The sequence below is a fragment of the Plectropomus leopardus genome, chromosome 13 (genome assembly GCF_008729295.1).
Source record: "Plectropomus leopardus isolate mb chromosome 13, YSFRI_Pleo_2.0, whole genome shotgun sequence".
Classification (NCBI taxonomy): domain Eukaryota; kingdom Metazoa; phylum Chordata; class Actinopteri; order Perciformes; family Serranidae; genus Plectropomus; species Plectropomus leopardus.
Genome location: NC_056475.1, coordinates 25,316,232 through 25,332,959, shown reverse-complemented (window position 1 = coordinate 25,332,959; position 16,728 = coordinate 25,316,232). Strand labels below are relative to the sequence as shown.

Genomic DNA, 16,728 nt, shown 5'->3' with positions numbered 1-16,728 from the left:
ATTATTGGTGTGCGTGTAACCATAGCTACTTTTGTGCTGCGTTCAACCAACATAGTCTCCCTCCTGATTATCCTGGTAGAAAGAGAGCAGCTGTTCAGCCACTGAGTTGTTCCCCTGAGAGGAAGGCTTCATGCCCACAAGTTTTTTTTTGTTAATTAATGAAAGCAAGCCAGCTGTAGTGGTGTAACCCCTTCAAGGTCTCCTCCAGGCTCTACTTCACCTGACAATAGTGCAAAGGGAAGCAGCACATACACAACTGTACACAAAAATGCATGTAAAAAAAAAAACAACAACAAACCACACAGGATGCATTTCTTATAAATGAAATTTTAGATGGTATAAAAGATTTTGGACTGGGGACAAATGAGAGTAACAGTCTGTGCACATAAACATACAGCAGATAATACAAAATTTGGCAGTTTCACTACATTATAAAAATATGTTATTAATATTCTTGCATGCACAGTCACCATGTTAGTGGTGTGGGTTTGTGTACACATAAATACAAATATTCCTCGTCTGTCAAATTTACCTTTGATGAGAAGTATTACTCCCTTGTGCAAATGTCTTACAAGATTAATATTTTATGCTTGAATTTGGGATATCACATTAAAGGAAAATTAGGTTAATTTTGGTTCAAACTGAAAATTTAATTACATTTTATTGCACCATGTAGATCAACTTATAAAAGGTTGTATAGTGGTTTTGGCTATAATGCTTAAAATGCACGGGGTATCGTTGAGTTCAAAATCGAGCAGGAAAGAGAACACACATCCCAACGTAGGTAGTGAAAAAGCAGACTTAGGCATTGACATTTTTGTTTAAAATAGTGCACACTGACAGGGAGACGACTCCGTAACTAACAAACACAATGCCGTGCTCTCAGATAACCAAACAAAAATGGAAAGAAAACATCAACAGGTGAGTAAAGGATGAAAATAAGTTATTTATGGACTGAGGTAGTGCCAAATTTCAGGTCCATGTTACTAATTTAGTTGGTGTGGTGAGATGTACAAAAGAAAAGACAACAGTACACTCAGACACAGTCATCTTTTAAGTTCATAAATAAAAACTCGGTCCATTAGAAAAATAATTTCAGTCCACAAAAAGTAGTCCTTCACAGTGATGGCTGTTGTTTCCTCAAGTCTTAGTAGCAGGCTTTAACATGAACACGTACACAGTGATAACCCGTCGCTCATGTCTGAGGCTAGATGTGTTTCTCTGCCTGTGCAGAGGGAAAAGTCCTCAGGTAACATGGAGTGGGCTGAGCAGCCGGTTGTGCAGCGACTGTTAGTGTCCTGTATCCAGGTCCCTCATGTACTCCTGAAGTGCCAGCAGCCTGGCATCGATCTCCGACAGCTCAGCCCCCGTATCTATGGAGCTCTCTGGGTATAATGACATAAAAATGATAATGAGATGTGTGTGTTGGTTACCATTTTAACAATTTAAATAATTATATTGCGGGAAAAATGTGAAAGAGTTAAAATAATTACCTTTGTCTTTCATTCTGTGTGTTGGAGTGCTGCATAATGGCTTCCTGGTCAAAAGGCCTCCTCTAGACTAACAACAGATAACAGATCACACATTAAGGATAAGGCTAGTAATATTGTTTTTTTTAACTGTCCACAACTCTGATGAAAAGCTTAAAAAAACAAGGTATACACGATAATATTGGCAAATCATCGCTATTTGCAGATACTGGCTTTTAAATGAAATATTGGAATCGATAATATGCTGATTTCTGTCCAGATCAATTTGTCTGGAAACCCTTGGTTAATTTTTTTGGGGGTTAACCCTAGATTTGGGAATTCTTGTGAGCCGCTTTTAAATGTTCTTGTCTCGATGTTTTAAGGTGTGACACACTGTGGTTAAGGTCTGGTTATGTTTAGACACACAAAGCACTCATGGGGTTGGGAAAGATTGTGATTTGTTCTGAAATGATCAATTGAAACATGAAATCTAAAGAGTTGTTGCAAATCTGGGGTTACCGATTTCTAAGAAATGCTATCAGCGGATTATCAGCATGTGCTGTAGCCCTGAGTCACCAGGTCACTTGGTGTAGACGACCAATCACAGCACATCAGGGTGGGACTCCTTGCAAAACCCGAGGGTAAAAAATAATGCCAGTGCAAAGGAAAAATAGTAAGAGATTACAGTGTGCAAAAATAAGCATGTATTTTATGAGTTGGTATATTTAACTTTTGCCAAATCCTGTCAGAATTAAAGTGAACACATTTTTCTTTTCAAGAAAAGCTCTAGGAGGTGTCTTTTTGAACAAGTTAAGCTAAAAATGGTCCTGTTTTAGAGAATAACGCAGCCTTTAAAAAAAAAAGAAACGACATATTTGCAACTTGTTTTGAAGATGTCTTCTGAAGGAAGAATTGGGGTTGAGGCTGTGAGCCACAGACAGAGTTGGGAAGTCAAACTGTATTAAAAGTCAGCCAGACACATTGTAGGTTTTAATCTTTTCATGGGATCTGTGGACAATAAGAAAAACACAGAATAACCCTGAAGAGTGGCCAAACAAAAACAAAACAAAACCAATTAATTACCTTGTCACTTAACACACTGGGTCCATTGTAATTCTGTTTTCTTCCTCTGTAAACAAACAAACAAACAAAAAAACGTATTAAAATAATGAGCTAAAACAATAGAGACTTTACAAAAACCTATCTGGAGGTAATTTCGTCACCTGAACAGAGTTTTGGCCATTTCATCCATATCCACTAACGAGCTGTCAGAGGAGTTCCTGCTCCCTCTCCGCTCCACTGATAAACTCCTGCCTCTGCTGCTGGACCTGGCTATCTGAGGATAGGCCTCTCTGGAACGTGACCGCCCCCTCTCAGGGACAATAGGTGATGTAAGCATGTCCCTCCGTACCTTCCGCTGTCTGACACAGAAAACAGGGCTAAAATTATTGTTCCGAGCAAATCAAACATTGATGCTGTAAAAGCAGAAATAACCAACTTTTTGAGCTCTGCCTCTTTCTGTCTGCGCTGTCGGTCCTGGATGTAAGCAGTTGGGTCAAAGCGTTGTACCCGGGACCCTGTAAGATAGTGTGTAGGAATATTTAGATCATCATATCCTCATGACAATAACAGGCCAAAGTGCAGCAACATCACGAGCAGAGCCAGTACCAGTGGGAGAAGGTGATGGCCTGGGTATGTGAGCACGTGGACCCGAGGAGTCCGCTCTTCTTCCCCTCTCCTCCGACCTTTGCCCTCTGTTCTCCATTCGTTCTCTGGATCCCGAGCGAGCCCTGACTGTCCCGTAACCCGACCTCCTCTCCCGGGAGAGCGAGCGATAGATTTCCCCATCAACTCGAGAGCTGATGCGACCTGACACAGGAGTCACTCTGCTGCAGACGCACAGTGTGCAAGCTAAATAAGTGAATAATATTCCTATTTCATTTTTTTAAATTCCATATTGTAAGTGAATGAATAAAAGAGAGAGAAAGTAAAGATATAGTACATGCTTAGATTGTCTAACCCTCTCCGTAGTAGTGCCAGTTCACTAGTGAGACTCTTGACACGAAGACGGAGAGCACACTCTGATGCTCTCAGCTCCTCAAACTAGCCAGGACGAGAAAAAACAGCTCAGTTACAAATGAGACACCGTCAACCTTTTTCAGCTGATTACTTTAAGAAGCAAAAGAGGTCCACCTGCTCCGTTAGGAGTCGCTGCTCTTGGCATCTCTTGCTTGCTGAGCGTTGACTTTTGGCCCTCTCCTTGACGAGCTGTTCCTCCAGCGTCCTCACCACATCTCTGACCCTCCAGTCCTCTCCTGCAGGCGCAGAACCACTTCCACTGATCTGCAATCGCTCCAGAACGTTCGCCATGGCCTCCTTCTCTTCTTTCACCCGAGCAAGCCTTGAAATCAGTAAAAGGACGTCAGAAAAACGCCCGCCCCCTCCCCTCTTGTGCTGGTCACAGTGGTGCTGGGAATAAAATAAGACCTACTCTGCTCGTAGCCGCTGTATTTCTAGTTCTGCAGATTTGTTAATTCCATGAGCGGAGACGGTGCTGAGCTCAGCTCTCAGAGCTCTGACTTCCTTCTGCAGGGCAGCCGGGTCAGGCTTACCCACATAGGGCAGGGGTAAGGGGTAGTGTATCCTACAAATACAACATAGCCAGCAAATCATGAATTACTATCACAGAAATACTGAGAAACTAAATCAAAGAGGGCATCCCCGAACAAATGAATGTTTATTACGTGACTATTTATGTTGCCACAGTCACAAACCTGTCAAACTCCACAGTGTAGATGAGGATTAAATATCTTTTAGCAGTGAGAGCAGATGACTGTTGATGGCCGCGAGGACGACTAACCACGCCAGCTTTTCTGTTACGTAGCAGCTCCAGGTCAGAGTAGGTCAAGAGGTCCAGTGTAACCGAATCACTCATCTGCAGAAAAAGCTCAAGTTAACTATACAACATTAGAAATTACAAAAGAGGATTATGGCCACACTGAAAAAATAATAAGAACACAACAATGTGTATTTTGAAAATAAAGTCATAATAAAACTAGAATAAAGTAATAATTTTGAGGAAAAAAGTCATAATATTACAAGAATTAAGTTGTAATTCGATGAGAATAAAGTGTAGTATTTCAAGAAAAAAAACCCCACTCGTAATTTGTAATGAGAGATTCACCATCTTATTTACAATTAAATACACAGAAATAATTTTGTATTTTTCCTCTTTGTGAATCTTATGTGATATTACTGTGTATTTAGACACAACTGTTTCACTTTCTTTGCACAGTTTTGACTTTTTTTGGGTCTGTGTATTACTTTTGTTTTAGCTACAAATGGCCTGACAGACAGTGCTAATGTTTGTTGAAATGACACACTCAAGTCTCTGTGTGTGTCCAGTTGAGGCCGATTTCTAAATGGACCCAAATTTCCAATTGTTTCTCATATTTTCCTCCAGGGCGTCTCCATTTGGCCCTGCTCTTAACATTAATGAAAAGCAGAGAGGCAATAAGACAGCTCGGTGTAACTGTACATTTTTCTCTCAAGTGGAAACATTGAACTCGAATGAATGAGTCTCGCCTCAGCTCACACAGCCTCGAGCAAATCCGTGTCTGCTCACATCTTTCTATTGACTTTGTATGCGTTTGTGCCTCCTCTGCATTTTTTTCCCATTTTGTCTCAATGCACCTTCAGACACACCTTTCTAACTGCTGATTCCAACATGCTGCAGAAAATAGGGAACTGCTTGAAGTTGCCGGTTTTGCGGGTGAGGTCCTCAATGTCTGGGAAAAAAAAAAAGACTATTAGACTATTGGTGCCTGTGATGACATTTAATCCATAATGAATGCATGCTACTTACATGCAGGATTAAAGTCCCCTCTCCACTGATCCGCTGTCATTGAGTCTGAGATTTCCACTATCAGCAAACCCTTGTCGACCTCTATCTTCACAGAAAACTCCACTCCTCGAAATACAATATCCTCAATCACCTCAGAGCCCTCCTCCATCGCTCTGGGTCTGTGTGGTAGAAATATGTCTTATGAATTAGGAGCAACTGGAATAATCTAACTCCTCTACTGTTTCAAAACACAGCTGGAAAAAAATGTTAAAGCCTGATCATAACCGTAAATTGACCAGGAAAACAAATTTTCAACATTTTACAAAGTATGGAAAAAACAGGAGGACTTAATGTTAACAGTCAACACTTGTCCTGTTTGTGGGGATTTTATGTTCAGATCTCTCTCCCAGCAGATCCAGATGAAGCTATTAGGATCATATCAAACATCTATACACATTTAGACAACTTAAACCCTGATTTGTCATTGGGCCTCACGATGTGCAGCAAAAATCGTATGATTTTGACAGATGAGTTGTGAGAAAGGTAATGTTTGCATTTCATTTTCACTTAAAAAAAAAAAAGATGTGATTTTTTTTTCTTTTTTTCTTTTCTTTCTTTCTTTCTCTGGTATATGATTTGTAGGGCTGCAACATCGTTGTAGCACCGAAATGCTTCATTAATGACGGTATGTTATGTCACATTACCTTGATCAAAAATTGCAGCTCCTGTGATTTGGCAATTGCACTTGGCCTTACTGCATTTTCAATGCTTCGATTCATTTTGCTGCCCTTATTCCTTGTTGTTTAAAGAGGTTAACAATGGAGATCTGAATTAACAACTGTAACCTGTAAAAATCAGTCATCAAATGATAACATGCCAAATTTCCAAATATTTCACATGTCCATTGGGTTCATAGCCTGAGAGAAACAACCCAAAAGCAAAATTATGAGTAAATCGGGGATCATGTGCATGTCCTGTTGTCTACTCACAAAGTTGTTTGTGTGTCATACTTGTACTTCATTTAGATTTGTGCAGATTTCCATTCATTTTGACACTATAGATAATATTTCAGAATCATAACAACCTAGTTGTAAAAACATAAGGTTTAGCGACTGTAGAGAAGGACAGATGTCTGTTGTCTTGAATTATGCTTGATATATAATTTCTCAGGGGTGAACTACTGAACCGCGGCTTACATTAGCATAGTTATATGAAACATATTCTTTAATTATTCTGAATTTCCATCCTATTATTTCACCTGGCTCACATCACACAGTCTGCCTTCATCCACACACGCCACGAGGGGCAGTAGCGAGCCAACCGAGTCCATTTCAAAAGGTGTCATCATTTTTATTGGAAAAAGTTCTGGCTGGTTGGTAGTATCAGATCATATGTCGTGGACTCAGGAAATGTCTTAAGTCATGTTTTACGAGGTAAGTTATTATTTCGGGTATCTTTTATTGTGGTGCAATGCTGTTGATTTCGCGCTCGACTTCACTTTCTCCCGTGCAGAGTGAAGGCGACTGTGACATGAAATCTGTGTAAACCTCTCTCACTGTACATGCACAGAAAACATTAGAAACGCTAGCTCGCAAGAGTTAAGTTTAAGGATCGGCTCTACTATGCTGATTATTTTACGCTTCTGAAATGCAGTTAACCAACGCTATGTTATGTTTTACTTCTCTGTCAATCTTCGCTCTGGTAACATTTACCGACAAACGTTAGCTAAGGTTAGCTAGCATGGACATAATCGTTCGTTAGCGTTGGGTCAGAGTTAGTTAACTTGACTCGCAGCTAACTAACCGAGCTATCTTCATGTGAACTTATGTTATTCAGTTTACGATTAAACACCATACAAAAATACGTTACCTTTTTTCGCAGTAACGATCCGTTATGAGGTAAGTTGTCAGCACATAGCTCGCTCGGTGCGTTAGCTAGGTGAGGCACATGAAACAGCTAGCCGCCTGATGTGTGGTAATGTGACAATGCAGTCCAAAACAGTCCGGAGTCCACCGCCACCGTGGAGACGGGAGCGGTTCAACAACCGGGAACCGTTAAATTCTTCTTCTTCACTTTGCTGTGGCTCTGCTGCTTCTTCCTCTGCTCCGACCGTGCGGCAATAGTATCTGTCTGCAGGCTGGCAGGCGCGCCGCTGCCCTCTGCAGGCAGCGGACAGCCACTACCTTCACACATCTGCAAGATGATGCTGAAAATTAATTGTCGGGGAGCAAGTATCAGATCCAGAGGCACCTCTTTGCACCTCTTACTGTGGTGAGAGCATGTCAGCAATTTAATGTAAAACCCAGACTGTATGAAACCCACTTTATCATCTGTAAAACCTTTATTCTGTTTGTGAAAATACACAAAAAGGAAAATTTCACAGCTTTTCTCACGTCGACCTCATACAATCAGACCCAGATCAAAAAGCACTATGCTCAAACCTTTTTTCTTTTTGTGAAATACAAAAAAGGAAAATTTTACAGATTTTTTTCACATCTAGACCACATTGTATTAGGTCTCTCTCTTGAAAACCACTATACTTAGGTCTAATCTTGACTAGCGCAAGTAAAATGCAGTCCCTAAACTCTCATGAACAGGTGACACACTGTCAGGAACAATTCATGTGCATTAACCCCTCTAAAACCCATGCACCAGTTAATTATGTAATTCATAGTTTAAATACTCATTGTTCATTCACATGTCAATATCATCACTGTCAATACAACCATAACCTTTATACTCTTTGTACTATTGATATTATCATCAATAAGAACAATACAGAAGCTGCAGCCAGTTCATAACAGAATTATATCAAAATTGTGGTAACATTTTCCTCAAATTACTGATCATGGCTGTGTCTGCAACACATTTTTAACCTGATTTCAAAACTTGAAACCAACTTTCCAAGTTGGCGTTTTGAACATCTGTGTGTTCAGCCTTCCACAGTTTGAGGTGTAATAGCAGTTTTCAGTAGAAAACAAGTGCTTCCTGTAAATGTTTAATGAAACTGTTGCACAAGATCAGAGCCGACCCTGTCCTCTCGTCACTCAGTCTTGGCGAAGGGCTGTTTCCACGGAGACGTTGTTCACCCATGAGGCAAAAAGTTGAGTGACTGAGTCTGAAGTCTGCTGCTTGTCTCTTAAAACGCAGAAAACATAGGCAGCAGAGGAGTGTGACCTAGGGTGTGTGTGTGCTAAAGAATGACTGACTGAGACCTTTTGGGTTTTCCCATGCAGAACTCCGCATGGAAGAAACACAAAAACTGTGGAGCTTCATCTCTTCTCCCCATGACTCCCAAGAAACCTCAACAGTGGCTGCAAGTGGTCGGACATGCAGGTTTGTCTGTCTGGTTTAAAAAGTCTTTCATTTGCTCCTTTGGGGTCTAATTTTTGGGGAAAGAAATTCACAATGTGAGTAGGCTAATAGAATCAACATGATTTTTCTTCTTGTCCTTGTGTGTCCGCAGGGAGCTTTCATGTCGGGGATTACGGCACACTGTTGAAGAGATTTTGTGAGAGAGAGCAACAATGCTACCTCAGGCTGATGGAGGACTCTCTGAGGCCCTTTGTTCCAGCCTACCACGGCGTGGTGCAGCGGGACGAGCAAGATTACAACATGATGGATAACTTGCTGACCCATTTCAACACACCTGCCATAATGGACTGCAAGATGGGGAGCCGGTAAGCATCTTTCGGTTTTTTGTCCTTCCGTCCACCCATTCTTGTGAACGTGATATTTCAAGAGTGCCTTGAATGAATGTTTTCAAATTTAGCACAAACAACAACTTAGACTTAGGGATGAACTGTTTGGATTTTGGTGGTCATAGATCAAAGGTCAAGGTCACTGTGATCTTGTCTGTCTCATTCTTGTGAATCAAATATCTCAAGAAAACCTAAAGGGAATTAGAAAAAGAAAAAGGCTTAGATTTTGGGGATCAAATGTCAAGGTCATGGTGACCTTGCATTTGTCTCATTCTTGTGCAAGCATTATCTCAAGAATACCCTGAAGGGACTGTCTTCAAATTTGGCACAAACATCCACCTGGACAAAATAATAAACTGATTAGAAGCTGGTGGTTGAAGTTCAAAGATCAAGGTCATGGTGACCTCATAAAACATAATTTTGGCCATAACTCAATGTCATAAGTCAGCAACGGAAGGGGGAACAGTTGGTCAGACCCTTTCACCGTTAGTTAATACTTTTTTTTGGTCGGTGGGACGGTTTGTACATTTTGCTACGTCTGTAGCCTTTGATACAATGAATGAATTAACATACTCCAGTCACACTAACGGTGAAGCACTGTCCTTCACAGCACATACCTCGAGGAGGAGCTGCAGGTGGCCAGAGAGCGGCCCCAGCCTCGTAACGACATGTATGAGAAGATGGTGGCTGTGGACCCAGAGGCCCCAACAGTCCAGGAACGAGCCCAGCGGGCGGTGCTGAAAACCAGGTACATGCAGTGGAGGGAGACGCTGAGCTCCACGACAACTCTGGGCTTCCGTATCGAAGGATTCCAGGTAAGCTCCAAGTTTTCGTCAGAGATGGTCGTGTCAGGTCATGGATTCATGATGATTACAGTTGCATTGATTAGGTGATTAACCATTTAGAAATTCATTCAACTAATTTGATAATCAGTTCATCATTCCACTCATGTTTCAAGCAAAAGCATGCAAAATTCTAACAGTAAATGAAGGGTTCTGGGCTGCTGGTTAGAAAAAAGAAGCAATTTGAAGATGACACTTTGGGCTGTTGGACATTGCGATGAACATTTTACAGTTTTTTTTATATTTATAGACTAAACAATCATGAAAATGACTGGCATGTTAAATTACAGTCAGTTCCCACAGTCATGTAAAAAGGAAAAGTCATTGAATTAGTGACCACTGAAAATTTTGGAAGAGTAATGGAAAGTTTGTTGTGTTTAAGGAAATTGTCGCAGTGATCTTTCATGGATAAACCTCCATGTAATATAACATGCAATTGTTTTTTCTGTAGCTGTCGACTTAACATAACTCAAATGTGACTTGGGATGTTTTGTTTAACATCACAATTGTTTCTCTTTTTATCCGTTCCATCTCTCTCTTCATGTATGCCAGCTATTTAAAAAAATTGAAAGATTTTTTTATTTGGCTTTTTTGCCTTTATTTGACAGGACAGAATGTAAGCATGAAAGGGAAAGAGAGGGATGACATGCAGCAAAGGGCCGCAAGCAGGAAGCAAAACTGCTGCTGTGCGGCAAGGACATTGCCTTATGACATGGAGCGCTTGCTCCGCTCACTGAGCTGCAGGGCGCCCTGCCAGCTACCTGAAATTATGCTTGAATAGAGTTTGAATCAAATAGAAAAACGCTGGGCAAGTGGAACAAAACAAAAAGATATGTTTTTAAGGGTCCTTGAAATGTCATGGACAAGTTTAGAAATTTTGTCCATAAAAATGTGCGGGAACCCTGTATAATAAAAATAATTGTTAGTTGCAGCCCCAACCTTGATATGTGGAGAATAAATGCTGTTAGACTGACAATCTCTGCATTTTGCATTATGATGCTGTAACCTGTACGTTTCCTGTGCAGAAGTCAAATGAAGAATGTCACACAAACTTCAAAAGGACCAAAAGCAGGGAGCAAGTAATGGAAGCACTGGACAACTTTGTCGAGTCCAATACACACATCGTGGTGAGTTTGACCCTCTGTGATTTTCATTTGCTTTTGCATTTGTCTGCTCCCCCTTTTCTGTCTTGTCATAAGTCTTGTATTTTTCCCTTCAGTGGGGCTATCTGAGACGGCTGAAACAACTGCGGCAGGTTTTGGAGGAGTCAGACTTCTTCAGAACACATGAGGTAAGATGTGGTATTGTTTAGCACAGCCAAGAATCGCTAAGCTTGTCCTAAAAAAGAGCTATGCTGGGAGTCCATAGTGCCAGTTGTGTGCTGGCTTGTGTAGGCCGCCTTACCCCGTGTACCCACCAAACGCCTCAAATGAAATCGCGTCGCGCCGGACGCTCCAGTTTTGACGCTCGTACAAAACCCCCAAAATGGGACTCGACACGCGACGAAATCGCGCCGCCCGTCGAGCCCGCCCAAACAACAACATTTCTTCCGCCATTTCATTCTCTCGTTGACCATGCCTGAGATAACCACGATCGCTGCACTGTACCTGCTCTGGAGAAGTTCCCAGCGTCGTCTGCGGGCTAGGCGCCGACGTCGGTTCTGGGTGCATGCTACCCTACGGAGGCGGCCTGGTCTTTCTTGTTCCTGTCCCTGTACAAGGGACAGGAACTGTCGTACAGCTCTGGGTGAGCGGTGACAGCGATGATAAGCTGCTCCTCCATTGTTTCTGGCGGTATGATTAGATTTTGCGAGGGAACACCAGGACGTCCATACATCAGCACGTCGATGACGATCTCAACGCTGATAGGCTGTCGCGGCGCGTCTTGCCGCAAAAGTTCAATTATTTCAACTCGAGCGTTGGACGCGAGGCGTTGGACGCGACGCGAATTTCGCGTCCAATGTGCCGCGCAATCGCGTCGCCCGGCAAAATGACGCTTCAAATCGCGTCTTTGCATTGACTTTGTATGTAATCTTGAGGCGCGATCATTTTTCATCGCGTTTGGTGGGTACACGGGGTTAGGCTGATATGTTACAAATGTGTCCAGTGGTGGGACTTTTTCCTAACAGCTGTATCCCTGCAGGTGGTGGGCAGCTCCTTACTGTTTCTACATGACTGGACAGGCAGAACAGGAGTCTGGATGATTGACTTCGCAAAGACAGCTGCGTTGCCGGCTCACCTCACCTTGGACCACCGCACTCCCTGGGTAGAGGGCAATCGAGAAGATGGCTACCTGTGGGGTTTGGACAACCTCATTGATATACTTGCCAGCATGCTGCCGCTGACCTGAACGCCACTCTACAGGTGTGGAAATTTACTCTCAATCCTTTCGTCACCCCTCATAGGTGAGTGACTGCCAATGGACTGAAATGGTTGAGTTTTCAGAATTGAAAATACAGTATGAGGGTAAAGCAAATGGGGATGGGAATGATTACAGTCAAAACACATTACGCAAAATGTGTTATCGAGTACTTACTTCCAGACTACTTTTTTTCCTGTAAATTAGGCCTACAACTTTGATCAAAAGGTTATCGCAATCTGAGCCGCGTAAAAAGCTTGGCCTCAACTCACCCGCACCGCACTGCCACTAACAATGAGCATCCTCTGTAAGAGACAGAGTAAAGTTTCCAGCCTCCGCATGAGAGGTCCGATCCTACCGATGACCCGCTCATTATTTCAGGAAACACAGCACAAGCAATTATAAGCCAAAGATGAGGCCGCCCCTTCTGGCTGGAGATGATCAGCAGTTTAAATGTCACACTGTGTCATTAAAAAGGTGCTAAAATATAAAAGTGGACTTATTTCCTGTGTTTCTTAAATTAATGTGTTGTCATTATTGTCATTATTATTTTTTTTTACATTAGATTGTGAAATAATTTAACCATTTTCATGTAGGAGTAAAGATTATATTCCACCTTTAAGACAAGACTTTACTTTGGGAATTCAGTTATAATCGATGTCAAGTTATGTTTCAATTTTGTAAAGTTAAATTACACAAAACGTTAATAATTGAGACCAAAAAAAGGTAGGATAATAGGCAGGGTGTTCCTTGTGATCCAGCAAGATTAGTGGTGATGGTGATTTATGGGGTTAATGGTTTAATTTTTACATTAAATTTTATATTACTCTCTGTCTTGTCTGTGTACTTTTAATTATAAGGAACTAAAAAGACTGGGAAATGTTTAGCCATGCTGGCTGCACTGCTAAAATATCTCTAAACTGTTGGACAGGTTTGACCCAAAATTCATGATAAATGGTGGCCAACAGGGGCTAATATGCTGCAGCTTAAGAAAACTCATGCAATTTGACAAAACAGAAGCAAATTAATAAAACATCTTCATCAATTTGAAGACAAATGCGCGGCATTTGGAGAACAACATTATAGAGGAGATGGAGAGGACACTTAACAGTGATGCGCACATCCGGACGCGCTTGTTTTGGCTGCAGTTTGTGACTGAATGAGCTGAAATATAAGTGTTTGTCCTTTAACTGCAGTCAAGCCAGCCTCCACTCCGAAAAAGACGGTCAATCAGACACCACCTTGTTCAGTCGCTTGTACATTTATTACCTGCATTGCTGCAAGAGCGTGCAAAAGCTGACTTCAAAATAAAAGCTCTGTTCCAGTGAATCGCATTCATTCATCAAGTCAGACAGTCTGTGATATATAACATATTAAATAAATACAATTACAAATTATGGCTGGACGATTAATTTCATTTTGATTTTCATTTCGATTACGATTTTGGCTTTCCTCGATTTTCAGATTTTTCGATTTTTCCCGTATTTTATTTTTTAAACGAAGCGCACCCTTTCCTCGTGCTCCTAAGTCCAACTAGAAGTTTCAGCACGGGCTAAAAACAGCCACAGCACACTGCCGTTGCGGCGAGAGCAGCAGACGTGTGGCGTGAAACGCGGCTGTGTGATGTGTGAACAGTTGAGGCTGTTGGTGAGAGAATAAATGCTCTGAAAGAACAACTCTGAAAGATCAACTAAGTTAGCTTCCCACTGGAAACTAATCAGGCTTCCTTAAGGTGGACTGTTAAGGTGGACACGCTTTTCCTATTGTAGTGACGCTCCCAGCTGCTTCTAAACAGATAATGAGGAAATGTCTGTCTGGTGAGTCTCTCCTGAGTTAGTGAAACAATCATTGATCCCAATTCACACTTATTTTGCTGTTATTGATACAGTAACTGTTATATTGTTGAATTATGTTAGTTGGGTTAGGTTTTATTATAATGTAAATATGAACAAACTACAGTAATGTGCAATGTGTTACCCAGTCGTGACTGCACCACGAAGCTTTCATTGTTTTTCAGTTAATGTTCAATAACTGCATGATGTTCTAAAGGCCAGTGAATAATCCTGTTAAATAATTGTGATTTATCAATCAAAACAATTGTGATTATTATTTTTGCCACAATCGAGCAGCTCTATTACAAATAAATATAGGAATGACTCAATAAATAAATAGATAAAATAAATAAATACACATGTGCAAAATAATACCACAAGAAACAAAAAAGATAAATGACTGAATATAACAAAATCAGTAATAATAGATACTACATAAAAAAATAATACAACATAATAACTTCTGCCTGAAAAAACATTCTGGTCTGGTATTTATTGTTAGTTAGAACAATGATCAACATAAAGGCATATTTTTTTGTCTGAAATGCAGTTTTCAGGCAGTAGTTATGTTGTATTATTATCTTAATGTATTATTTAATATTACCTATGTCAATCCATTTTGATGTATTGTTTATCAGAATAATAAGTAATATTGCAAAACAACATTTATCATTTGTACTTGTATCCATTTAAAGACCAGTGAGAGTTGTATACCATTTTAGACTGTTAGCCAAATTTTCAGATTTTTTAAATTTTATATTTCCAAATTTGAATGAATGCTCTTTATTTATCCTTTCTGCAACTAACAGCTTGACAGGAACTCTCTGGTTGAAATTTGCATCTTTTTCTCTCAGTACTGGTTATTTGTTGTAGTGACAGCTGTTTTTGTCCTCCCGAGGCTGAAGATTGATGACATTTGATGTTTTTACAGTTTTGCATAATTGAAAACTTTAAGATATTTGATTATAATTTCCGCCTTTATACAACCGATCAGACAAAACAATCAGTTTAACAAATTGCAGATTGAGACAGTTGAGGTATTAACTGCACTGTAACACACATAAACCAATGAGTAAAGTAATACTGAAGGCCTGTATATATTTTAATTAACTGCACATTAAGATTTGTTAGGAGTACTTGAAAGGCAGAAGGGAAATGTATATTACATTATTATTTTTGTGCCAATGTTATGCTTAAATCCTGCTTTATATGTTTTCTTTGTGTTTAGTTATTAAATCTAATCAAATTTATCACTGTAACTGAATTATTCCACAAGAGATTTAACAGATATTAGCACTTACTGATGTACTCCTTCAGTTACAAAAATATCATGTAAAAGTGATAGATACGCAGTATCATCCTACAAAGATCGTAATATTATTCAAACTCTAAAGTTCAACACCTGATGCAGGGCTGACTGACTGGTGAGATGAAGGCAGATGTGCTCTCTGTCTTCCACACCTGCCTGCTTCTGTCATTCAGCCATCAGACGGCAGGCGGAGGGAACCCCTGCCCTTACCTGCAGCACCAGACGAGATTAAAGGGATGAACAGACAGAGAAACTGAAAGTCATCCTCGACAAATCCTCCCACACAGTCTGCAGCAACAACAAAAAGCCCTCTGACAGGAGCTGGAAGCTGCACAGTACAACCTCAGTCTGATGTGCCGGCTACTGAGCAAATCCCACCGGAGCGGCGTAGAGTTAAGTGCCTTGCAAAAGGGTGCCTCTGTAGTGGTAAAGGGGGAAAGCCATGCTCTTAGATTTTACTCAATTAGATTAATACATGGCACATCTTTAATGTTTAGGCCACTGTTAAACATTAGTTTCAGTAGCAGAGTAAAATTAAGATTAATGCTGCTTCAATCAGAGCCCAGGTCCTCTGTGGATAAATGCAACTGAGTGATAAATGACCAATTATATCGAGCAAATCTTTGGTCACTTGTTGCTCTTTGATTTATATTGAGGTGTACTGAAGGCTTGAAAAAGAGGAATAGTGTTTAGAGATGACTGCTTCACCCATCAGGGTGTGCTCAAAGATGGAGGGGGTGGGCAGGGGATGATGATGTCAGTGTGTGACAGATGAAACATCAGACAGCCTCTCAGTTTGCAAAAAAAAAAAACAAAAAAAAAAAACGAGGCTCCCTCTCGGTGGTCATTGTTCAGCAGATCCATGGAACGAGCACAGCAGAGCGGCAGCGCTCGGGGAACGGACGCTACTGTCAACAAGACCAGGTACTGCGTGTATTTTTTCTACTTTAAACTTTAACGACTAAGTTAATTAGAGGATTACAAATCATAAACTAGCACTGACTAAAATTTCTTCATGAATTTAAGTTTTTCTTAAATACATATTTAACCATAATGTGGCATGTTTTCAGTCAGATATTTGAAGTTAAAATAATTTTGTGTTAATAAAGGGGGCAAAAAACATACTGCTGTGAAACAATTAAATATTTACATGGCAGTTACTACTAATATATATGTCTTTTTTTGTTTTCTTACAGGCTATATTCTCTTCAAATGCATACATTTGCTCCTAAATGATTAAAGCAGCAGAGTAACCTCCCCAAAGAGTGCAGTTTTACAGCCTAATGTTCTGCTGTGTTTGGCTCTATATAGCCAGTGCATGCATGTTGTGTGGCGGGTGATGCTGTGAGTGTGTGACTGGCAGCACTGGCCGA

At 40.7% G+C, this 16,728-nt stretch overlaps 2 protein-coding genes across 4 annotated transcripts; one reads left to right on the top strand and one right to left on the bottom strand.

Moving 5' to 3' along the window:
- Positions 1–306: 306 nt before the first annotated feature.
- On the bottom strand, positions 307–7,402 carry ccdc61 (coiled-coil domain containing 61). Of its 3 annotated transcripts, none has more exons than XM_042499226.1 (13): positions 7,183–7,402; positions 5,335–5,492; positions 5,175–5,257; positions 4,244–4,404; positions 3,961–4,113; positions 3,663–3,870; positions 3,472–3,572; positions 3,138–3,358; positions 2,968–3,046; positions 2,693–2,890; positions 2,553–2,598; positions 1,494–1,560; positions 307–1,385 (listed from the first exon to the last, which is right to left on the bottom strand). In XM_042499226.1, the coding sequence occupies exons 2-13, from the start codon at positions 5,480–5,482 to the stop codon at positions 1,291–1,293; spliced, it is 1,560 nt and encodes a 519-aa protein (XP_042355160.1). In that variant the 5' UTR covers positions 5,483–5,492; positions 7,183–7,402; the 3' UTR covers positions 307–1,290. The 3 variants fall into 3 exon arrangements, with proteins under 3 accessions (XP_042355160.1, XP_042355163.1, XP_042355161.1); XM_042499229.1 differs by having other exon boundaries at positions 3,138–3,355; positions 3,490–3,572; XM_042499227.1 differs by having other exon boundaries at positions 308–1,385; positions 3,490–3,572.
- Positions 6,641–13,045, top strand: itpkca (inositol-trisphosphate 3-kinase Ca). The gene is made up of 7 exons (XM_042499230.1): positions 6,641–6,746; positions 8,550–8,649; positions 8,780–8,993; positions 9,625–9,829; positions 10,882–10,983; positions 11,076–11,147; positions 11,999–13,045. The coding sequence occupies exons 1-7, from the start codon at positions 6,735–6,737 to the stop codon at positions 12,203–12,205; spliced, it is 912 nt and encodes a 303-aa protein (XP_042355164.1). The 5' UTR covers positions 6,641–6,734; the 3' UTR covers positions 12,206–13,045.
- Positions 13,046–16,728: the final 3,683 nt, after the last annotated feature.

What these genes read in the sequence shown, in the direction of transcription:
- ccdc61 (XM_042499226.1), bottom strand. Translation starts at nt 5,482, where the DNA reads ATGGAGGAGGGCTCTGAGGTGATTGAGGATATTGTATTTCGAGGAGTG. An exon ending in ATACAGCGGCTACGAGCAGA is followed by an intron (nt 3,871 to 3,960) that starts GTAGGTCTTATT and finishes ACTGATTTCAAG; the next exon opens with GCTTGCTCGGGTGAAAGAAG. An exon ending in GGGTTAGACAATCTAAGCAT is followed by an intron (nt 3,359 to 3,471) that starts GTACTATATCTT and finishes GTGCGTCTGCAG; the next exon opens with CAGAGTGACTCCTGTGTCAG.
- itpkca (XM_042499230.1), top strand. An exon ending in GCAAGTGGTCGGACATGCAG is followed by an intron (nt 8,650 to 8,779) that starts GTTTGTCTGTCT and finishes GTGTGTCCGCAG; the next exon opens with GGAGCTTTCATGTCGGGGAT. An exon ending in ACTTCTTCAGAACACATGAG is followed by an intron (nt 11,148 to 11,998) that starts GTAAGATGTGGT and finishes GTATCCCTGCAG; the next exon opens with GTGGTGGGCAGCTCCTTACT.